The sequence below is a fragment of the Aulonocara sp. 'chitande type north' Nkhata Bay genome, linkage group LG15 (genome assembly GCF_057382095.1).
Source record: "Aulonocara sp. 'chitande type north' Nkhata Bay isolate Kocher_YH1m ecotype deep benthic linkage group LG15, A_spYH_male_GT1.1, whole genome shotgun sequence".
Taxonomy (NCBI): Eukaryota; Metazoa; Chordata; class Actinopteri; order Cichliformes; family Cichlidae; genus Aulonocara; species Aulonocara sp. 'chitande type north' Nkhata Bay.
The window spans coordinates 34,768,032-34,792,057 of NC_141358.1; the positions used below are offsets into that span (position 1 = coordinate 34,768,032).

Genomic DNA, 24,026 nt, shown 5'->3' on the forward strand with positions numbered 1-24,026 from the left:
GGGCCACACCAATAACTAAACTCAAGCCTGCTCATTATAAATTTTTAATTGTTTAATTTAGATTTCACGAGTAAAAATGCCAACATTTAATCATTATTTGATCAATATTTCCAAAACAATTGTGAACAAAATGAGTGAGAAAGATCGAGGCTATTTTGGGCTTGAAAATGTGTATTAAAGTCAGATTGAATGTCTTCAGTATCTCAGTGTATGGATTTGTTAAACTTTATCTCTGAAAAATGTTTGTTTACATAAAAAGGTTGAACGAAGAGAGCCAGCATCTTCTGAGCAAGGTTCCCTACATGTGGAAAGTTCTTGCCTCTGAGAGGAAAATAGAAATCCAGCACTCAGACTAAATGGAAGATTGTTCTGCTACTAATAAATCAAAAATCAAAATATTTTGATTCAGCGTTCTCGCCTGATGATGGTAACTATTTTAGTTACAACACCTCAACTCTTGGAAAGGGCACCTGCTAATATGCTTCTTTTTTCTCAGGGTATATTTGTGTTGCCCATCAAGTACTCTGATAAATTCCCCATCAGATATATATTTTTTGCAGTTTTGTAGGAACCTGCAATTTTTATTTCACCCAACATTTGTCTGGCCTCACATATACCAAAGGAAACACACTGGACCTGGTTTTTACTTTTATTATTTACATTTAATAAGGACTGTATTTGTTCTGGGGACATCTTTATTTGTGATCATCATGTTACTGTGTGGTTAGCGCTCGCGTCTTACATTCCTGTGCGGCTGTGAAATTCCCTGCTTTTGAACAGTCTTATTCCTTCACAATGACCAACAGTGGTTTTACGATCTTCTTTCCATTTCAGATAACATATATCGTGTTACAGTGAGGTCAGCTCCTGTTTCAAAATCTTTACTTTAGACAAATGACAGGATTTGCAGTTTAAAGTGTTCTTGTCAAAAAGTGGAGCATTTGTTGAACTCAACTCATTTATACATTCACCTGCTTCGATTAAAGGATGATGCATTATAGAAAGATTTTGACATGTTTAATTGTATAGTTAGCACTTTTTCGGCTAAGTGCCTACTCATTTTAAGAATCCCGCCACTTAAAAAGCAAACAAAAACAAGCTTAACAAGTTTCTCTCATTTACAGGCCAATCTAAAATTATTTTTTATGCAAAGATGTTAGAGAAGGGTGTGGCTAAAAGCTTACAGCTGTTTTGGACAAATACAGCTTTCTGGATCATTTTCAGTCCGTCTTTAATCAAGCTCATTTAACTGGAACAGGTCTTCCTCCTTTGATCCAATGATGAAGAAGAATGTTCTGTTTTGTTTGACCTGACCTCTGACCTCTGCCCTTTGAACTGCTGACTACTACATGCGTGGTGCTTGTATCTGGGTCTGCTTTGGATTGGTTCTCCTTATATCTGTCTGAACAGTCCTTTCCTGTGTTGTTTCCCAGTACAGGTCCTCTTCCATCTCTCTTGCCTATAATGTGCCATAACGTTCCACCTGGGGGCTTTTATTGTATTTGTTAAATCTTCTCCCTTTTCAGCACATTTTGAGCACCTTTAAGAACTTTTTTTTTATCACTGATATGATGATGTTTCTCCAGTCTAGAAAAAAAAGTGCTATATTAAAAAAAACCCAACATTTTAACTTTGACACCGATGCAGCCCGAGCAGATCCCTGTGATCAGAGAACTAAAGCTTTTACCACAGTGACACTGGAACTCTTTCCCACTGAGCCTGTGACCTGTGGACTCATCTGTGCTGTTTTTTTACAAAGCAGCTAAAAAACAAAAACTTTTGGGGGAAACCTTTTGTCCCTTTTTGTTTTTTACTGTTTTTGTTCTGAAGCTCTTTGTGATATTTATCTTGGAAAGAATTATATAAATAAAAATGTTCTTAACTAAATGAAAAAGCTGGTCTTGATTGTTCCATCCCTGCATGTGTAAAGTTTGGTTAAAAAGTCCTTGTTGTAATGCAGCTTTGCTAAACAAGGTTTGTCTATTCCCACTCTGCGTCAGTCAAGTTCTTGCATTTCTTGATTCAGATTGCAGTAAATAAATACTTAGAAGACTGGGGTTAGGCTAAATGGTGATTTTAAATTGCCCATAGGTTTGAATGTGAATTTGAATGGTGGTCTGTCTCTCTGTATTAGCCCTGCAGCAGACTGGCAACCTGTCTATGGGTGCACCCTGCCTCTCGCCCTGAGACAGCTTGGATAGACTAAAGATTTTATATATACAGTGGGGCAAAAAAGTATTTAGTCAGCCACCGATTGTGCAAGTTCCCCCACCTAAAATGATGACAGAGGTCGGTAATTTGCACCAGAGGTACACTTCAACTGTGAGAGACAGAATGTGAAAAAAAAAAAATCCATGAATCCACATGGTAGGATTTGTAAAGAATTTATTCGTAAATCAGGGTGGAAAATAAGTATTTGGTCAATAACAAAAATACAACTCAATACTTTGTAACATAACCTTTGTTGGCAATAACAGAGGTCAAACGTTTACTATAGGTCTTTACCAGGTTTGCACACACAGTAGCTGGTATTTTGGCCCATTCCTCCATGCAGATCTTCTCGAGAGCAGTGATGTTTTGGGGCTGTCGCCGAGCAACACGGACTTTCAACTCCCGCCACAGATTTTCTATGGGGTTGAGGTCTGGAGACTGGCTAGGCCACTCCAGGACTTTCAAATGCTTCTTACGGAGCCACTCCTTTGTTGCCCGGGCGGTGTGTTTTGGATCATTGTCATGTTGGAAGACCCAGCCTCGTTTCATCTTCAAAGTTCTCACTGATGGAAGGAGGTTTTGGCTCAAAATCTCACGATACATGGCCCCATTCATTCTGTCCTTAACACGGATCAGTCGTCCTGTCCCCTTGGCAGAAAAACAGCCCCATAGCATGATGTTTCCAACCCCATGCTTCACAGTAGGTATGGTGTTCTTGGGATGCAACTCAGTATTCTTCTTCCTCCAAACACGACGAGTTGAGTTTATACCAAAAAGTTCTACTTTGGTTTCATCTGACCACATGACATTCTCCCAATCCTCTGCTGTATCATCCATGTGCTCTCTGGCAAACTTCAGACGGGCCTGGACATGCACTGGCTTCAGCAGCGGAACACGTCTGGCACTGCGGGATTTGATTCCCTGCCGTTGTAGTGTGTTACTGATGGTGACCTTTGTTACTGTGGTCCCAGCTCTCTGCAGGTCATTCACCAGGTCCCCCCGTGTGGTTCTGGGATCTTTGCTCACCGTTCTCATGATCATTTTGACCCCACGGGATGAGATCTTGCGTGGAGCCCCAGATCGAGGGAGATTATCAGTGGTCTTGTATGTCTTCCATTTTCTGATGATTGCTCCCACAGTTGATTTTTTCACACCAAGCTGCTTGCCTATTGTAGATTCACTCTTCCCAGTCTGGTGCAGGTCTACAATACTTTTCCTGGTGTCCTTCGAAAGCTCTTTGGTCTTGGCCATGGCGGAGTTTGGAGTCTGACTGTTTGAGGCTGTGGACAGGTGTCTTTTATACAGATGATGAGTTCAAACAGGTGCCATTCATACAGGTAACGAGTGGGGGACAGAAAAGCTTCTTACAGAAGACGTTACTGGTCTGTGAGAGCCAGAGATTTTCCTTGTTTGAGGTGACCAAATACTTATTTTCCACCCTAATTTACGAATAAATTCTTTACAAATCCTACCATGTGAATTCATGGATTTTTTTTTCACATTCTGTCTCTCACAGTTGAAGTGTACCTCTGGTGCAAATTACTGACCTCTGTCATCATTTTAAGTGGGGGAACTTGCACAATCGGTGGCTGACTAAATACTTTTTTGCCCCACTGTATCTCCTAAACACAAACACCAAATCATGCACACTGCTCATAAGTAGATGAAGATGAACACACGCACAAAAAAACTACAAATAGGCAAATTAATTAAATGGCCTATTTTATTTTTAAAATGTCCACTAATTAATATTAAAATATGAGTAGTTTAGAAAAGAAAGAATTCAAAATGATGAGTACTAATGTCAAGATAAAAGCAACACTCCTGTACATCACAAGGTAAATGCAGTGTCAAATGAACACCAGTAAAACCAAAAACAACAAGGACAAACAAGGAACAAAAGAAAAGAATAGCCCTTTATTGTTGTTGTACATGTACAATGAAATTCTGGGTGTCCACACCAACTGTGCTGAAACAAAAAAGAAATAGTAGACAGCAGGAAGAAATATAAAACAGGAGAAATAAATACAATCAAGTGGGATATAAAGTATACAAAACAAGAGAATGTATCCAAAAATGAGAGAGAGAATAGGCCCACATTACAAAACAAGATGCAAAATGCTTGGAAGTGGTGCAAAGAGAAGACCGAATAGAGTGGCCTGTGTGTGATTGGCCTGAGTGATGGGGGCTACTCAAACCATGGCTCAGATTGGTGAGGTGGGTGGGGTAGTGTTGTTGACGATCTGAATGGACCAGAGGAAGAAGCTGTTTGTGAGTCTCACTGACTTGAGGAGCCGACCACACCACTGCTGTGTCATCTGCAAACTTCACTATGAGGTTATTGCTGAAATTGGCTTTGCAGTCATGTGTGAGCAGGGTTTAGAGAAATGAGCTGAGGACTCAGCCCTGAGGGGAGCCAGTGTTGTAGATAAAGGATGGATAAACATGTGATGGTGTTGATCCTAACAGATTGAGGTGTGTTAGTATTGAGTTTTTGCAGTATCATCCTTAACTCTGCTGATATCCCACTGAAAGATGAGTCATCCAGGGCCCATTTTCTGGGAAAATCATCACCTGCACCAACTCTCTGTGGCTTTGGAGTTTGCCCATTCTCTGACCCAGGCTAAGGAGACGCTCCAAGCCCTGTTCATCACCTCCACATTCCCAATTCCTCCACCTCGCAGCAGTAGCAGCAGGAAATCCTTTCCACATCACAGTAGCAGTGGACAAGCCTTCCCACGTTGCAGCAGCAGCAGCAGTGACCTAACTCCTTGAGTCCCTCCTCGTTCACATCACCGCCACAGCTAAATCTCACCTCCTGCAGTTCTCGGCCCAACCATTCTTATGGATTTAACCACCATCCTTCTGATCAGCAGATGACCTGCTGAGCTACAGCCACCCCATGAGTGTAACCGTATTAAAAAATGCACACAAATGCTTGGTGGCATCTTTGAGTAACCAGCTACAATGTGGGAAATAGGGCAGTTAGTGATATTCTTCTATTACTGACAGTGAACATCACTCATTCACTCCTGTAGGCTGTGGACTGTTCCTTTCATTAGTGGATATGTTGCCTTTTGATTCATTAAATGAACTCACATCTCTCCGTATACTGCTCCAGTAAGCAAGGTGCAAACATTAAAAATTACCACAGAGGAGAATATCGCTGTTGTTATGAACATCCAGGGTGCTCCACATTTCATATTAATGGCCTGCAGCTCCGACTAATTTTGAAAAACCACCCTGGGGAGCAGGAAGTGTTTAGAGAAGCTTGATTCAATTCACAGGTATTTTACAACAGACTTCAGCTGTCTGTGAAAGGAACTGGATCGATTAGTGGCACAATTCATTCACTCTCCTAACCGCCCCCTTTCCATCAAACTTGCATGACCTATTGCTGGCAGCATCTTGACAGAGCATAGAAGGTTCACAGAGGATATAAGTAGAGGCAGAGGAAACACCACCAGCAGCTACCCTGAACCTTCTACTCTCTCATCGTCTCTGCAGGCGCCAGGCTTACAGGACCTGTGATACCATGAAGGTAGGTGGAAGGCATGAAACGTTTGCAGTATTTTGGTGGAAGGAATTTATTTATTTATTTTTCTTTTAAAACAGGTTTCATTGGAAATTTTTTTTAAAATATCTGGGCTTTTTGCATCCTCAAAAAAGTGAAATGCATTCTTTCTTGAAAATGTCATTTAGGAAAATGTTATCTTAACTAAACATTTTAATATCTCACTTTCTAAAAGATGAATCAATCAGAAATATCAAAGTAATTTTGGAGATGTCCTCACTAAAAGTTCACTTTTTTCTTTGTATTCACAGATATATTGCATATACACGTTTTTCACTGAGGCTTCACAGTTACTGAGTTAATTATTAAAAGATTTCTTCAAGTGAATATAAAGGCACATATCTGAGTGAGTCGGTCTGTGAGGAAGATGAAGGATGCTGATGACATGATTTGATCATTTCTTTTTTGCTGACAGGGTTTGAAGACTGTCACAATAGCGTATGTACTCACACTTTTATTACTGGCAACATTTATCTCCCAGTCACGGAGCACGCCAAAGGTACGGCTGGTTTGATTTAATTTTTTTCCCCTGTTGAACTGCTTTGTTACAAGATTACCAAAACAATTATTCATATTCTGACAGTATTCTAAAGTCATAAAAATATCTCCAGCTTTGAGCTTCAAATACTATTTCTTCTATAAAGGGCTCATTCCAGCGAAGAAACTGGACCCCGCAGGCTATGCTGTACCTCAAGGGCACCCGTATGTATCTAGCTACTGACATAATAGGAACAGGGTGACGATAAACATTTACTGTCACCATTTATCTATTTATTTAGTTAGTTATGTAAATAAACCATAAAGTTGTTTTTAAAAACATTTTTTCAGAGGGAAGAAGGTTCATCTCAGAGGACCGAAAAGAAGGAGATGTCTACGACACTCTTCACCTAGGTACAATAAAGTATCCTGTAAAATGTAATAACAAATCCATCCATCCATCCATCCATTCGCTTCCGCTTGTCCTTTTCAGGGTCGCGGGGGGCGCTGGAGCCTATCCCAGCTGTCATAGGGCGAGAGGCAGGGTACACCCTGGACAGGTCGCCAGTCTGTCGCAGGGCTAACACACAGGGACAGACAACCATTCGCACTCACATTCATTCGCACATTCACACCTAGTGACAATTTGGATTATCCAATTAACCTATCCCCACAAGCTGCATGTCTTTGGACGGTGGGAGGAAGCCGGAGTACCCGGAGAGAACCCACGCAAACACGGGGAGAACATGCAAACTCCACACAGAAAGACCCCGGCCTGATGGTGGAATTGAACTCAGGACCTTCTTGCTGTGCGGCAACAGTGCTAACCACCGTGCCACCGTGCTGCCCTTTGTATAATAAGTAATAACAAATGAATAATTTTTTTTAAAAAAAGTAAAGAACCTTTAGTCATCATTGGTGATAACCATAACTAATTTGAAAGCAAAATAGCCTCTTGAAAAAAATGAAAATGGTTTTGGATATGTGTGGGGGGGGGGGGAAAACATTTTGATTGCACAGGGCTTATGGTAAACACTGATGGTGACTTAGACCTCACAGAGTTAACTTTCATTATTTAAAAGAATGACAAAAAAAAAAAAAAAAAAAAAAAAAACTTTCCATGTTTATACACAGTAAGTGGTTTTCATGGCGGACCTTGACCTGCAATCACTTTCAGGACTGTGTGTTGTGTTTTCTTGATTGTCAGAGACTCGTAGTCACAACACAGAGAAGCTGACTGTGGACCAGGCTGCTACTGTTCTGCTTAATTTCCTACAGCAAGCTAGAGAGGGAGGTGAGAGCAGAATCTGGACCTATGGGTTCTATATACACATTTTTCAAATGTATGTTTTTCATGCTTTGAGCATCACAAGATGCCATGATGGCCACTTCAGCTGTTTTTGAGAGAAGGTAGATATTTCTAGAGCTGACTGGGTAACTCATATACTGTACACTGTCATAGTGCAACTCCGACCAAATATACAAAAAAAAAAAAGATTAACTGTCCTTTAATATCTCTGTGAGAAAACAGATGATTTAGGTGTTAGAGTTCAAGTTGTGGGAACTATGGTACTATGGTAGTTGTCAGCATGGCTGTGTCATTGCAGTTTTATGAAGGTTTTTTGCAACACAAATTTGCCTTTATGCCCTAATAAAGAAAAGAGATTGAATTTTTTTTTTTTAATTTGTTCCAGTTCGAATAAACTTCAGATTGTAGTGAAAAGGCAATAATAGAAAAAAAAAAAAAAATCTCAAATCTTGTGGCATTTAGTTCAAAATGTGTGTTTTGTTCTTCTTTTTGCTCAATTTCAATTCCATACTTTCTTTTACCGTTCCTCTCTTCTAGCTGATGAAAACGCAGATGAGGTGTATATCCAGGAGCTACCAGTGTGGAAGAGGGAATATTTCTAATGTTTGTATCATTGCCAGACAACCTCTGATTTGTTCTGTGTGGGGGAAAAGGAAGCTGTAAATATAAATTCTCTAAATATGAAATGTGATGTTTTAATAAAAAGAGTTTAATTGAAACTGTTTGGGGCAAATTTTCTACTTTTATGGGCAGTGTTATTTTTCAGGTATATAATCAATCCCTGTAAAACAAAATCAAGAAGCTCCAGATTTCAAAAATATGAATCAAGAATTTAAACAGAACTGAAATTAGGTTACTTGGAAATTCAAGGAGAGATAAGTGTAAACGTGATGATAAATAATAAAATAGAGTACATCAGAATTTTTGCAATATTAGACCACAAGATTACCTTGGAAAACTCAAAACATATACAAACCATTTCAGTCCAGAGTGAAGCAAAGCGTCTTTTGAATCAAATCACGTCATGTAGCTTGTTCCCTTATATTGCCATATTTAAACTACTGTGTAGAGGTGTGTGGTAACACCAAAGTGCACTGTAAAAATTGTGTACTTTAAAAAAAAAAAAAAAAAAAGGGCAATAAGTAGTCGTTAGATTTTGCCCATCACTTTCTTATGTGAAGTGGTAGTTGCATCATCCTAGTGATTCCAAATGTCACTTGTGCAACAAGTCCAATCACAAAAAGTCAGTGGATACTGAGACGCATAGTTTACAGATGTAACCAAATTTTTGCAAAGTCAAATGCTGCAGACCTTCCAACCTCAACTTTTCGGCCTTCAGATTAGCTCAGTGGTCCCTTTGTTCAGTGTAAAGTCCACGTCTGTGTTATACTTCCTGTTTTACTTTGACAGTCCCTCGTCTCATCTCATCGTTTTTGGTTTTGCTTTCTCTAATCTGAAAAATAGTCTTCTAAAATTAAAAGGCTACAGTGTCAAATTCATTGCTCATTCTAAATTGCTCCTAAAGCGCAACCCTCTATCGCTTCATGCAAACAAACAAACGAATGGAAAGCCTGTGACAGACACTTTGTTCTACTCAAGTTTATTTTAAATAACTGTAATGTTCAGTTAGCATTTTTCAGACTCTGCTTGACTAAAGTTATTTTGGCGAGCTAGCATTTGAAGACAGATGATAAACTTAGATTTAACCTTTCTACAAACTTTATAAAAAGTTTGTTATGCAGGGTGGACTTTATTGCCTGGCAGCAGAATAAGTGTAACAATTGTTAACAAAAGGTGATGATGTGGGGGGGGGGGGGGGGGTCGTCATTACTGTGGTGTAGACTGTGGGGCTAACCAGGCAGTGACCCCCCCCCCCCACCGCACACATTTGTCTGTCAAGTCCATCCAACTGTAAAGGCCATAGCTACTCTGGAGCATTTCAGTTTCTTGACTCTCCTGGTTGCTGCTTCTTCCCCTATGGCACAGCATTGAGCACAAATGGAGATTTGATATTCATCCGGTCCCTCTCGGCCTCCTCATCTTCATCATAGGGTTCATCATCGTCATCCTCAACATCACTGTGGTGGGGCGTGGAATGGATAGAGGCAGAAGGAGAGGGTGGAACCGAGTAGGGCCGGGGATACCGGAAACCCTCCGTCTGTGGAGACAAATGAGCCCAGTCACTGTAAGTCAGTGATTCCTAAACAGATCTGTGAATTTTGCTACACTAATCTAAAGTTGAAGTAGATCGTTAATTATGATTAGTGTGTGAACTCTTACCAGGTGAGCAGAGGAGCCTAATAAAGTAAAAAGGAAGCTGGCAGGCTGGCCTAGAACCATGAAATGCTCATTTTTATCTGATAATCGCTTAGAAACATTGGATTTAAAAAGCACTCTTAAATACTTAGGAAATTCTTGTTACAGCAGTTGACTTCATCAAGAAAAGAAAACAAACAACAACAAAATGTATATAGTTGTAGTATTTCAGACTCCCAGTTTGCATCCAGTCACAGAACTAACCTTCCTAATCTGTTTATTCAGTCTGTTGGCATCACCAGCTCCACTCCGCTCTCCACAAGAAACTGACAGAAATTCTCCAGAAGTATCTCAGCTCCCTTAGGAAATAGAGGATGCTCACCCCCTTCTTGTATACAGCCTCTGTGTTGGTCTTCCAATTCAGCCTTTTAATGTAGAAGTATCTGGATGTCAACTCCTGCACCACAGCGGCATCTTGTCCTACGATAGACACGGGACGTGTAGCCACCATCTTCGTTTAGATATCCATCACCTTTCTGGTCTTTTCCCACATTCAGAAGCAGAGGATTTCTCTGCTCCAAAAAAATGATCCACCAGTCCTGTGTACTCCTCTTGTTCCCAACATATCCAATCACTACAAAAATCAGTATTTCTGGCGATGTCATGAGCCAGATTTTTATGTCTGATTTTAAGTGGGATGTGTACAAGGACAACAAGAATGGACGCAGCAAGTTCCCCTTGGAGTTGCTGTATTGAACATTAGACAAACTATCTCACATACCGCAGTTTGTCAGTTAGACTGTGATACATGAGATCCTGAGATGTTTACTAACATTTCCTGTATGTCTCTCTTAATCTGACTGAATTGTGTTAAACTTGATAAATAAAACAAGATGACCCTCAGCAAGCATCTAGATGGAAGCAAGGCTTATGTAGAGACCAAATATGAGAGTCGACAATGCAATCAATCTACCTGCCACAATCTGAAGAGGGTCAAGTGATGTTTTCATGGACCATAACAAGTCTCTCAGACTTTCTCACATGTGATGTGAGGGCCGCTGATCATTAGGATCCGATGGCATCAACTTGTTTGGTACAAGAACCACACAGAATTTAGTAACGCCAGTACATTTCTCATGCTTTCAATTAGGTTGTAAATGTAACACAGGATCACAGCTAGCTAGCAAAGGTCCTAGCCTCATGAGAACTGAGGGGAAAGGAAGAATTTAAAAAAAAATGTAAAAAAATGAAGTTTTTCTGTTTAACATTTTTTTGTCATTTCCTGCCTCTTTGAGCAAAAAGAGGCCAGCCAAACACACGAGAAAGGCCAGGATGTCCTCTGAGCACAAAAGGGGATCAGACATAATCCCCACAAACAGTAAACTCTTTAAATCACTTCACAAAGCTCTACTTTCTCCTCAACACTTACTCTACATAAAGTTTTGTGCACAACTATGATCAAAATCCCTTGTAAAGGATTCCTTACCTTCAGAGGGGCCATGGGATCCATCTTGAACTTGTCTGGGAAAGCTCTACTAAGGGCCAGGTGACGTGCATGTATGTAGAACTGTCAAACAAGCCAGAAATACATTAAGAACTGAACAAACATTTCAATGAAAGATTTGCAATGTGGGCGTCTGAACTACCACCTCTAATTAATCTTGACCATAAGAATACATCCTTCAGTAACGACGAAAGTAGTTTTAAAGTTGGTGCATGCTTTGTTCTACATATGGACCAATTATGAAATCTTGTATGCTTGTTTTGCAATCATCTTGGAGGTCAGCACGTTATCCTGTTAAAGGAGAGGGTGAACTATATAGCAGATCAATACATGGCACATTGTACCACAGTTCACAGGAGCCACAGCATGGTAGCCCTATATTTGACTTGTGTAAGTGGAATAGCCTAGCACAACCAAAGTTGGCAGCTTGCTGTTCACTGTTGTATACCTGTATCTGGTAAACGGCAAAAGCAGTAATGAAATTGATTATTTATTGGCTGAACCAGAATATAGTTCAGTAGTAGACTCCCGTTTTCTCTGATTGTGTCCTGTTCTGACTTTAACCAAGTAACTATTCAGGGCTTCAGAATCAGAAACCGACCCGTCCCAGGTATCTCCAGTCCAGAAGGTCAGACAGCCTCTCAGTTCGGTTGCGCTGGATGATACGCTGCCGCCGAGACTGCTGGCAGAAACTGAACATGAACTGAGTTAGCTGGTTGCAGGACTCCTCAGCAGAACGGAAGCGTCGGTCCACTATATAGATACCTGACAGAGAGGAGGAGGGGGGAAAGAACATAATCCATAAGGATGAACACACATAATTCACAGTGTTTGTGCACCCATGAGTGTGAATGCACTCACACACCATATGCAGCAGGGTCCGACACGTGCTCCTCCATGAAGCAACCAAAACCTGACAAATTGGTGGTCACACTAGGAATGCCCATTACAGTACACTCACCTGGAGAACAGAAGACAGAAGCCCTAAACAATATGCACAGGGGAAGTATAAAGCATTTGTGTAGAAACATGTATGCCTGGCTACAACATGAGGATGGTCAGTCTACCAGGTGTGTAGCCCCATGGTTCATAGTAGGAAGGGAACACTCCAAGGTTACAACCACGGACAAAATCCTCGTAGTCCATTGGCAGCAGAGGACTAGTCGAGGACAAGAACTCCGGGTGGAAAACAACCTGAGAGGGTGACACACAGATAAGAGTTGCCCATGTCCTTATTTGGCAGCATAGCACAAATTAAAACATAAAAGTTAAGCCAGTTTGTTTGTTTTTAATAACTACAAGTTAATAGATTAAAGACCAACTGTGTAGTCACAGTAGATCTCTCCACATTTTAGATATATATTTTAAAAATTAATATCTATCTCCATCAATAGAGAGATCGAGAGATCTTATCACACCTGACATGGCTGACATAATGTTTTGTTTACCTTGACACGGTCGTTCCTGGAGTTGAAGAGGCCAACACGTCTGATGTTGGACAGGATGGGATCTGCTGAGTCGTCCAGCATGTTGTGAGTGGTTACTGGAGGGAGGCTGTGCCTCTGCAAGCCAAGAGGTTAAAGTATGCGATTAGGATAGATAAACATAAAAGTGAGGAATTCAATTGACCCCTGAGTGATTTTAAAAAGTGCCTGGTGACCAGGCCCTTAGGCAATGGGGTCCAGTCAGATGCAGCCCAAAGAAGCTACACTGGCTTCCCTCCAGTAGGTCCACCACCTGCAGGTTAGGGTTAGAAGGCACTATAGGCATTGGGTACATTGTGTGACAGGCGATGTTCAAAGGCAAAGGCTCTACAGGAGGGCGGTGGTCCAGTCTCCAGATACCAGGGCTGGCTAGGAAATAAAACATCACATCTCTGGTGGAATTGAAGCCTGAGCTTGTGAGAGGTTGAGAGATATCAACTAGATATAGTCAGGATCTGGAACCATCCTTGGCAGGAGCTGGACTCTGTTCTAGTCCAGAGCTGCCCTAAGATGTTAGGAGGAATCTGGTATCAGGCATCGAAACCAGAGGAGAAGATACGGACCCATCATCTCATCATGTGGAATGTGAGATTTCTTCACAGTAACGTGGATGAATTGGTGGCCCTGGCATCAGTGGGCATCTTATCCGTCCAATTAACCACACTAACACCAAAAAGTAAGACAGTCCATGTTTATCTGCATCTAATCCAGGCTGACCAAGGAGAGCAGAAATAAGACAAGGGGGGGGTCTGGCTGTGTTTCTGAATGATAAGTGTCCAGAGTTACACCATCTAACTATCAAAAAGACACTCTGCAGTAAGGACATTGAGCTGGTAAGCTAGTAGAATGAGGCCGTATTATCTACTGTGGGAGTGTACATATGTTATCGTGATAACATGTCTTCCTTCTCTCGCCCCAACCAGTTGCAGCAGATGGCCCCGCCCCTCCCTGAGCCTGGTTCTGCCAGAGGTTTCTTCCTGTTAAAAGGGAGTTTTTCCTTCCCACTGTCGCCAAAGTGCTCATAGGGGGTCATATGATTGTTGGGTTTTACTCTGCATGTATTATTGTAGGGTCTACCTTACAGCAACTGTTGTGATTTGGTGCTGTATGAACTTCAATTGAAGATTGAATAACTGCATGTGCCGCACTCTCTGCTAATACTGCGACAGCCTGCGATGTTATCCACACTGTTAACAGCAGACTACAAAAGGACCCACAAATTAAATGAACAGAGCAAGATGACAATTTAAAAAAATAAAATTGTATTATGTTATATGAAATTCAAAATAAAATATTCCAGCATAGCTTTAACATTTGAGTCAAAATGAAAGTTATATCTTTAATGTTGTTGAAATAAGTTATCCTGAAATTTGTATGTGCCTAAATGTAATAGTGGCGCAACCATAAACATGGCCCTTTATGTAGTAAAAAGGTCGTTTCTGTCTGGTTGAAAAAAATCCCAATTTCCACATCATTTTACAGATATTAACATTTTCTTATCAAGAGTGTCACCTTAGGTGTAAAGATTTCAGCTGAACACAGTTTGTCTTGGGAAACAATACACTGGTACAATTTACTGATATTAATCTTTCTAAGTCATCATCAATAAGGACTAATGGTAGTCAGTTACTTGAAAGAGGGGAAGTAGAATTAAAGATTATTTCACGCACACACGCACGCACACACGCACACCTGTGTGGCGTAGATGGCTCTCTTCATAATGGTGAAGTCATCTCGGTCCAAAATGTTGTTGAGATCAGGGATCTGCCCTCTAATGAAAGAAGACATACATACATCATCATCATCGATCTGCAAATTTACACAACACTTTGATATCAACATCAAATACCTCAGCAAGTAGAAATACTTACTTTAACAGAGCATCATACAGCTTTTTACCAAATTTCTCCTTAACAGCATGAGCTGTATCCCTGTTAAAAGCAAAGGAAATCTATCACCACTGCAGTTGTTAGTTTGAAGCACCAACAGTAACAGAAAATCATTATTATTTAGAGTTTAAGAGTTAAAGCAGGGAAGGAGCAAAGTTCCTAAGTTGCATTTTTGCTGAACCATGCCCACCTTGGCAACCACTCATGAGGAAGTACACATTTTTTAAATCAATGTTGGATAATGACGAGTCTTTCAGTACAGCTTCCTAATGGAGGTAAACACTTTGTTCAGGCTGCAGTTAAATCAGGTTTGTGTTTCAAATCAGATCAATACCAGGCTGTCTCAAACTGTCTGCTATTTACAAGTGAAGATTGGATTTGTCTGATGTGTCGTGGCTGCCCAGAAAGGTCGATAAGCCCAAGCTTGAAGCAATAAATGTTGTGCAGGTGATCACCACAAACAGGTGGCGAACAGCTACACGAGAAGTTCAGGGAACTTGAGCATCAGTAGCGCCTAAAAATAAATTCTCCTAACAACACTCCTTTGTCTCATTCATTAGTGCACTTTCTTCCTTATTACCTGTTGGCATACAGCCTCTGCTTTTGCATGGCAACAACAACATGGCAGAGACAACTTAGAAGGCCCTGCAATTCCCAGGCTCCATTTCAGATTTCATTCATGTGCCGTTCTTTATAGCCTTCTTCTAAATTGGGAGGCAGATGCACTACAACCTGTGGGATTTACAATTTTGCCAAAAACTGCAGCTCCCCAAGTGATCAGTGAGGGAGAAAAATCCCAACAGATTTCCAGATCCCCCCCCCGGGTATTGTTCATCACATTTAGAGTATATAATGAAAAAAAAAAAAATGGATGTACTGTACAGAATTATTTAATTGCTACAAGTAATCAGCAAAGCAGGACGTACCAAAGCTGTTTACGTACTGCCTGCCCCTTCAGTGACTCCACATTGAAGTTGTTAGTTTTCGCTGGCATGATGAAGAAAACTACGACCGTCACATCGTTTCGGTGGACCTGCAGAGACGGTGACGATAGGTTTCCATTAGATGTGTACAACACAACACTACCAAAAAGGCACAAAACAAACACGGCCTCACCCGCAGCAGATAGTTCAGTCTGGACAGTGATTCAAGGAAAATATCTGCTCCTTTGTTTGAGAACTCATAGCGCCCAGCAATGAAGAAGATGAGGGTTTTATCCAAGTTGAAGTCCAGGTGACTACCGAGATAATAAAGATTAATAAAATGAAATTTTCAATTCATTTTATGAAGTACAACAAACTTCGAGAGCTGCCAGGACTACTTTTTAATAAAGCAACAAACCCATAGAAGTGTCCCCTGATAAACTCCTGGATTTGGGCCTTCTTGGTGGAGTGCAGGTTTTGAAACTCATGCATGGCTGAGAACTTCTTCACATTCAGCCCATTTGGGGTGACCACATCTGTACCAACAAAGGAAAAGATGGTTTTATTCATTTTCCGTTGACAGCGGTATCAAAATTACTTTGTGTTTAGCTTCAACATTTTATTTCAAACTTGAAGGTATTTTTGCCATCAATCCCTGGAATACAGTTGTGTGACTGTGTGAACATCATACAGAAACTGATTACTTCAAGTTACTGTTGCTAGTTATCACTACAAATGAGTCAATCATGATATGTATTTATCTACAGGACTGTAGTGTGATTTGTAAAAACATTTCTTGCATGACTGTGTTGCATGGATCGTCAGAAAACCAATAGACAACGTAAAACTACGTTCTTGTGGAGATAGTATAGTGAAAAATTTCCACCTGGTTTCCTGTGCAGCATGTGGTTGGCCTCCACAGCAGTGATCTGAGAGACTGTCGTGAAGACGTGAGCACAGTGAACTGCTGCTCTCTCTAAGCAGTATCGGTGGTAGATCTGCCTCTCTCCAGCCTCCTTGTCAATGTTAAACTGCCACACACAATTTTTAAAAACAGAAAAAACAAAAACATTCATTTTACTTTACAAAACATGTTTAATTATCAAGCTTTTTTTTTTTAAACCTGCCCAGAGCAGCAGAATATTTTTCTGAATGCCTTTTTTTACCAAATATATTTGCTGTAACAAGAGGAGCCTACAGAGGGTCTACTTTTCTCATCTGAATGTTTTTGTTGCAATTATTTTAAAAAAGAAAATATTATTCATATTATCGCTTGTGGATATAATGCTGGAGTGGACAGAGGGTGAAGACTAGGCAAAAGACAGGAGAAGTGGAAGAATAGAAGGGACAAAAAAAAAAAGAGGGAGAGATAGATGCAAACAGACGTGCTTCCTCTGTAACAAAGTACACCAACGATACAACACCTAAAAGACAAAACAGAGGGAGGTACACAAACAAATACAGAGTTATGCTGTGTGTGGATGCGAGCGTGCATACATGTTTAAATGAGCAAGAGAGGACACGAGTGTCCGAGTATGAGCGTTTGTCATGAAACATACTGGGAAAATGAGGATGAGACTGCACCAGTTTAGTTCACCGCATCCTCATTAATCCTACAAGGCAAGATCTCGACTACCCTCGTGGGACCACAAAAAGGTTTGGTTATAACAGCATGTATAATTATCAATTTCAGGCATAGTTGAGCATAAACAAGAGCATAATAAAATATTGCATTTCATTTATTCAATTAAATGAATTTAAAAAAAAATCTCTTTTAAAGTTCATTTACAGTTTGTAAGTCTGGAAATGATCCTGCTTTGTTTTACCACATTGGCTGCATTTTCTGACTCTCAGTTAACAAGATTCCATCGACAGAATAAGTGATGGTCCTAAGAATCATCTGTCAATTATCCATTCGGTCAAGGAGTAACCTTTAGCTCCACATTGACCTTTAGCTTGTGTGGCCAATTACAAACATTGCATTGACATCTCCAAATGTAGCTCAACATTACTAATGATGCTCTAAGTAGTCCTAAAAGAGCTAAACCTTTAAATATGAGCATAAATCTTATGGCTGGTCATTGTAGGCAGAGAGGCGCGAGTGTGAGTTGCACGCGTATTTTGTGATGGACGTGGGGTGCCAGGAGACAGACTCTTAAGAACTTTGCTTTTTGTTCTGTTTTCATAGGTACACTGCAATAGGCCTCAGCATGCTGTGGGCTTCTCTTCTTCGCTCACTTTTTGCATTTCATATTGTAGTGTAAAGGCCGTGCAATATGAAATATAAAAGTGATTACTATTGTGATTTGATAATATAAATAACATGCCTACTGTAGTGCCCCTATGTTTACAAACACTGATGTTTTTCCCCCCTTCTATTAGGGTCAAAAGGATTTAAGTACTACCCAATTCAACTATCTGAAATTTATTTATAATGAATCTAATATGCACATTGTAGGCAACATATCAGCTGTAAAGATCAAGCTCTGATTCACAATAAAACATTGACAAATTTCCCTGCCTGTATTATTAACTAGAGTCATAAGAAGGGAATGGCTTGGTGTCCATGACAGTTATAGGCCAACTACAAACAGTGTTACTATGTGTCTGTTTGCTGTAAGGCAGTTCTCTTGTTCTCTCACCTTGTCCAGGTTGTTGTAAAAGTCAGTGTTCCCAGCACAAAGGTATCTTCCCAGCAGGGTGGCATGTGTTGTGAATACTGTCGCCATTGGAATTTTGCGTGAGCGAGAGAGAATAAGTCCAGGACCTGCCTGCCATTCATGGAAGTGACTGATGACATTAGGTTTGTCTCCAAGGTGGTCTGTCAACTAAAAACACAAAAGAAAGCTGCCATGTTTACTTATGCCAACCATCTCAGTGATGCATATTGAGATTTATTTATTTTTATAAATCCAAAACTCAGCATAGGAGCCAACAAGACAATTAGGTTCACTTATAATGCACCTCTTTGAAGAACCATGCAATAAGGGAGCCCAAAATGAGCGAGTCATTGGCTTCTCGGTCATGGAAGGGCAGACCAATGTTGCAGGTGTCCCAAAGGTCCCCTTTCCAGCGGTCCAGGTTCCAGGCTGCTGAGCCTATGTCAAACAGGATTACGTAGGGGCTGCCCTCAATCAGCCAGCGACCAAAATGAACCTGCATTAAAAACAAGTTCAGCTTTATTAGGGACACTTTCAGATTTAAGTGCCTCTGTGCTTCTATCCCAGGATATGCATTCAGTTTCATGGCAACAGTTTTAGCCTGAGGTTAGCCTAACCCTAACCCTACTTAGGGCGTAGGTGGTATGAAGATTCTGATTATATCCACTTTGCTAAGAGAAATTTTGGATGCATGCATTTGAAGTATAAAGTGATCACTATATTGTGTTGTTTTTTTGCATGACAGCAATATACAGCCAAGTTGTGTTCTTACAAACACATTTTCTATCTGCTCTTAAAGTTAGACAATATAACTTAGGGATCATTTTAAACATCTCCAAGGAGCCTTGCAGCTTTAGTGTAGCTTTTTACTAAAGTCATGCTAATTGTTATTTCCTTAAATGTATTCTGACAGTCTGATCTGCAACTGTCTCATCAGCATATGTGCACCCTCTAGTGGTCAAACACGCATTTGGCATCTGAGCCTCCTGCGTAACTACCATTCAGTGACCATCCTCATCCAGCAATCACATCATTCCCATCATACACAGCGTACATCCAGGGCAGCCCAAACTGTATGACAGTGATATTCATCATTTCACAATGATGAATAACTAATTTCATGGGTGAGAACCCCCAGACCCACTAGTCCCCTTTATGGTTAAGCAAATTGTATGCCTGTCAACTCAGTAGGTTTTGGTGTGTCAACTGGTACACAGATAATCTTTCCTCTCCCATCCCTCACCTGGCAGCCGTTGTGGATGAGGGCATCCATGGCCTTCCTGATGGCAGGATTTGGTGGCTCACAGCTCTCCACCTGAGTCTTGAAGTTGTGCTCGAAGTATGGTCCCATCATGTAGTAGTTGTCTCCCCATTCATCCACAGTGATCTTAGCCTTGGTCTGGATGACTGTGTAGATTCCCCCAACTATAGTGACACACAGGGCAAGTGAAAAGACCTGAAGTCACTGCAAAAGGTTTCAAACTTTTGACTTGACTTGTCTTTTAAAAATTCTTGTAAAAAGTCCAATAGGAACCAGTCTGTATGTTCACAGACTCCTAACACATTACTACAGTAATCTGTGGAGGGGGGAGAAAAAAAAAAAAAAAAAAAAGACTGTCAGTGTTTGAAAGAAAAGGGTAAAAACTTTTAACTGTTGCAAGCCAATAGTGCTACAATTTGCCACTTTTCCTAACCCGTCTGGTTAAGAAATGGCGTTAAAGATCGCCGTTTAATTAGTCAGAAAAAAAGGGGGTGGGGGGCGCCTTCAACACCCCTTCTGAGTGGCGGAAAAAAGGGCAGTTTTCCCGGTCTTTGAACGCCGCTTTTTTCTGCCACCCACAAAAACTGCGTTCATTGCGCAGCTACGTGACGTAAAAAGCGATCTGTCGGAGTCAACGCCATTTTTACGTTAATTCTTAATCCAGTTATTTATTTTGAACTTTAACTATTTGATGCAGAACACCTGATTATTCTGTAAATAGTTTTAAATGGTTATATAAAAACGCCTGAGGCCTTGCTACATTTTTAGGAAAGTAGTTTCTATATAACTTTGTTTGCAAAACTTGTGCATAATTTCTTTTACATTTACAATTTCTTTTGCTTTTCAAGTTCTGAAAATGATTTGTCAAACATGTTTGTAGTTTTTGCAGTTAAAAAAAAAGAAGTGTAACTTTTCCTAACCTCATATTATTTGTGTGTTGATTTTAGAGGTAATACAGTACGTCAAAATGCAAAGAAAAACCCCCCAAATCAAACAAGGAGTGCTGACAAGAATTATTTTAAACAAGGCAAGGTAAACAGTTTTAAAAATGTGAAATATACAAGGTAAAATCAAAAGTATTGAAAAAATGGCCAATTAAACCCCAGAGGGTTAAGTTTCTGAGTATCATTGGGGTGAATTTGCTGGAATGTCAACTGTTTTGAGTGCTTTCTGACTTGCTAATGCCCTCTCTGCAGAATGACTGATTTCAAATTGCTCAAGAAGCAGCCTTATAACCGGTTACAGACTGATGGGCAACAAAAATTGCTTCCTCATAATTTTGATTTCCATCTTCATTGGCATTAGGTGAACAGACACCTGAATGATAATTAAACTACTGCTACTTCTATAGCTGTTCACATTTCCAGATCAGTTAATCAAATGCATTTAGTAGCAGCAACTGGCTGCTTTTCAGTCTCCTAATTCCTATGGAAGTATGAAAGATGTTCCTAGTTTTTCTATACAGTGTTTTTGCTTTTGGTTTACTTTTGTTAAATAACCTCTTATTATGTGCAGAGACATAATCCAGATTGTCATTTAAAAATACACAAAAATGGAAAGAAAGACACAAAACATACCTACATACATTATCATCAGCTGTTCAGTCATTTAGTCAAACACTAAATCACTGAAAATAGTCAGGGGCCATCAATTGCTTTAACAGATCTTTTATACAAACCCATTTTGACCAGGAGCTGATATTGCACTGGTGCCATTTGTAGCAGACACAAAATTTCTGGTTTGTAGGGGTCAAAGCACATGTGGTAATGTTTTTCAGTCTCACTAGGCAGCATAAAGACAAATACTGATATTATCACCAAAACATTCAGTGGAGAATGACGTCTGAGCTGCATCAGAGAGCAGGGATCATATAAACAGTAAAGCCAGAGAAAACAGCAGAGTGCCTGATAACCTCTGAACCTTAATGTTCAAATTAATATTTACATTTTTAGATTCATTAATTTGAAATTAAAGGTAATTAAACACAACATGAAACAATGTGCTATTGTCACATCTTTAAAAAAAAAAGTTGCAGTTTCCATATCCAACTTCAATCCAAACTGCCAGTAAGAGTGAATAAACAGGCAGCAGAAATCTTCACTATGCATAAAATGTTCTCAGTGATTCGAGGCAAAAGCCACAATTAGTACTGTAACACGACACCTGCTGTCCACATGCAAACCAATTCAATATTCAGTCATTTTATCTTTTTTGTGTTTAGGACACTACATGAGCATCAGCTTAATGTTTAACTCTTCAGAGGGAGCACACTCAGTGCAATATTTGCTCTTCAAGGGGCAAAGAGTGACTCTTTCATAAAATATTACTAATATTAACAGACAGAGGGGTTTTTTTTAAACAGGAAATTGTCACATGGCATGTATTAGAGATACAAATTAAAGTAATGTTTAAACTGAAATACTGATACTTTAAAGATACACATTTGTTACTGTTCATTATGGTTTCACAAGTTTTTTTTTAATTCCTTTGATTCATAGATATTTATACATTCTGTATATTGTTTTTCTAGCCACAAGAGTAATTTAAAAAAAAAACAAATATATACACACACGCACACTGAAATATATTGACTCAAACACATTAATATGAGCTAACTGATTCAAATGAAATAAATACTACAATGATACATCCAGTGTTTTACTGTATAAAATGGAAATAGAAGTAATACAGTTCTGATGAAACTGACCTTTGTTGGTGACCTCCCAGGAGACTTCGAAGAGCAGCAGGTCCTCCACAGGCAGCTCGTCCTCCTCCCAGGCCGGCAGCACCCCGGTCAGGGATGTCATGGAAAGCGAACGGGACAGAGGCATCTTACAGTTTCTGGGGGTCCAACAAACGTCACTGTTGGGAAGAAGCTCCGCTTAATCTCAATGTAGGACCTTCGAACCTGTTGTGGCTAGAGGCCAGAAAGAGCTTTCCTCTCCGAAGGCAAAGATGAGACTTATTAAAAAAAGAAAAAAAAAAAAAAAAAAGTCACGAGGGCAAAGCACTTCCACCCCGCCTACCTTCCATAATCATGTCAGGGTGAAAGGTTTGGTTTTGGGGTTGTGTGTGATAAAAACAAACTGCAGCTGTGTGCTCAGTCTTACTATTCATTTATTTATTTATTTATCTCTCTGAGGAGTGAAGGCCTAAAGTGATCAATCCGCTTTAGGCTGACTCCATGTTAGCTTAAAAGTGTTGTTTTTAGAGCAGATACTAAAAAACACCTTTACATTCCACTCAATACAACCAAATAAGGATTCTACAAACTACTGAACATCTACAGGGAAATTTCCTCGCTCACGCAAAAAACAGAATAAGGCCTGTTTTCGCCCCTTAGTAGTGTCAAACTCCAGAAAAGTCAGATATTATATCAGCGGAAGCTGTTCACTCCTGAGTCAACTATATTAGCTAGCATGCACATGTGCTCCGTGAGGAACCACCCTGCTGCTGCTTAACAAGGCAGAGTTGATTAGCAAAGGTGCAGCAGCTTGTGCCAATCTGACACTTCTCTCCTTAAACCTTACCAAAAAAAACTCACCCCAACTACTTTTATCTAATTAAGACTATTTTTGTAATGGTTTGTACTAAGGAATGATTTTGTAATCTGAATTTCTAAAACCAATAAAAGCAAAAATCAAAATTTGCAAAATAATTTGTATCTAACTGAGACTCTTTGCAGGCCTCAATGAGCTCTTACACTCGCTGACTGATTTATGTAGCTTTTTTTCATCTTTGTGACCAGTCAAAGTGCTTTAGTCTACCAGCCACATCTAACCATACATCTATGCGGACTTCCTGGTGAGAACATACCCCTAGGCAGCAGTTTTTGATATGGGCAACATGGGCGGTTCCCCAGGGCAGCATCATGGCATCTGCAAAAAAAAAAAAAAAAGAAAGTTGCTCGCCTTTCTGTTTGCAAGGTGCGCCTGCTGCTTACAGGAGGAGAGGGGCGGGCCGGCTGGAGCGGCATCTAACGACCAGCTTGCAAAATAAAACAAAATAAAAACAAACCAACAAACTAGGGCTTTCAATGTAAACGCCGTTGTCACGATTAATGCTATTAAAATTTTCAACGCAATTAATCCATTTGGAGCGCAGAATGACTCAAAATCCCTGAAATGTCTCTGTCAATGCATTTCGGGCACTTTGTCCAAAGTTTTGTCCATTCTGTGCTGCAGATGGTTTGATTGCGTTAAAATTTTTAATCTTGATGACGGCATTAACGCGTTAACGTTGGCAGCCCTACAACAAGGGGTCCTAGCACTAGGGTTTGATTAGAGCGTGGAATATTCTTCTTATGAGGGAAACTGATAATCACTGCACTGCAAAAAGCTATGTGCTTTACAGATAACTGGGAAACTTTCTGGGAAAAGTCTGGTGTTGTTAGGTGAGGCAGCATCCATCCCACTTTGAATGGAGTGCTTTCATTTCCACCCAATATGTAACTATCCAGAGTTGGGACCATGAAGCAG

At 40.2% G+C, this 24,026-nt stretch overlaps 2 protein-coding genes across 5 annotated transcripts; one reads left to right on the forward strand and one right to left on the reverse strand.

The window, feature by feature from the left end:
- The first annotated feature begins 5,690 nt into the window (after window positions 1-5,690).
- Window positions 5,691-8,350, forward strand: spx (spexin hormone). The gene is made up of 6 exons (XM_086263075.1): window positions 5,691-5,752; window positions 6,201-6,284; window positions 6,430-6,487; window positions 6,614-6,676; window positions 7,470-7,556; window positions 8,109-8,350. Exons 1-6 carry the CDS (start codon window positions 5,747-5,749, stop codon window positions 8,171-8,173), a joined length of 363 nt encoding a protein of 120 aa, XP_086119201.1. The 5' UTR covers window positions 5,691-5,746; the 3' UTR covers window positions 8,174-8,350.
- On the reverse strand, window positions 5,804-23,029 carry gys2 (glycogen synthase 2). 4 transcript variants are annotated; one of them, XR_015124940.1, is made up of 18 exons: window positions 22,256-23,029; window positions 19,531-19,712; window positions 18,592-18,783; window positions 18,270-18,455; window positions 16,514-16,658; window positions 16,046-16,163; window positions 15,821-15,941; window positions 15,631-15,737; window positions 14,687-14,746; window positions 14,508-14,586; window positions 12,780-12,893; window positions 12,399-12,525; window positions 12,197-12,292; window positions 11,933-12,096; window positions 11,314-11,394; window positions 10,092-10,307; window positions 9,852-9,901; window positions 9,714-9,729 (listed from the first exon to the last, which is right to left on the reverse strand). XR_015124940.1 is itself a non-coding variant. In XM_086263074.1 (16 exons), the coding sequence occupies exons 1-16, from the start codon at window positions 22,377-22,379 to the stop codon at window positions 9,547-9,549; spliced, it is 2,079 nt and encodes a 692-aa protein (XP_086119200.1). In that variant the 5' UTR covers window positions 22,380-23,027; the 3' UTR covers window positions 5,804-9,546. The 4 variants fall into 4 exon arrangements, 1 of the variants encoding a protein (XP_086119200.1); XR_015124941.1 differs by lacking the exon at window positions 9,852-9,901 and having other exon boundaries at window positions 9,590-9,729; window positions 10,210-10,307; XR_015124939.1 differs by lacking the exon at window positions 9,852-9,901 and having other exon boundaries at window positions 9,591-9,729.
- Between the last annotated feature and the right edge of the window lie 997 nt (window positions 23,030-24,026).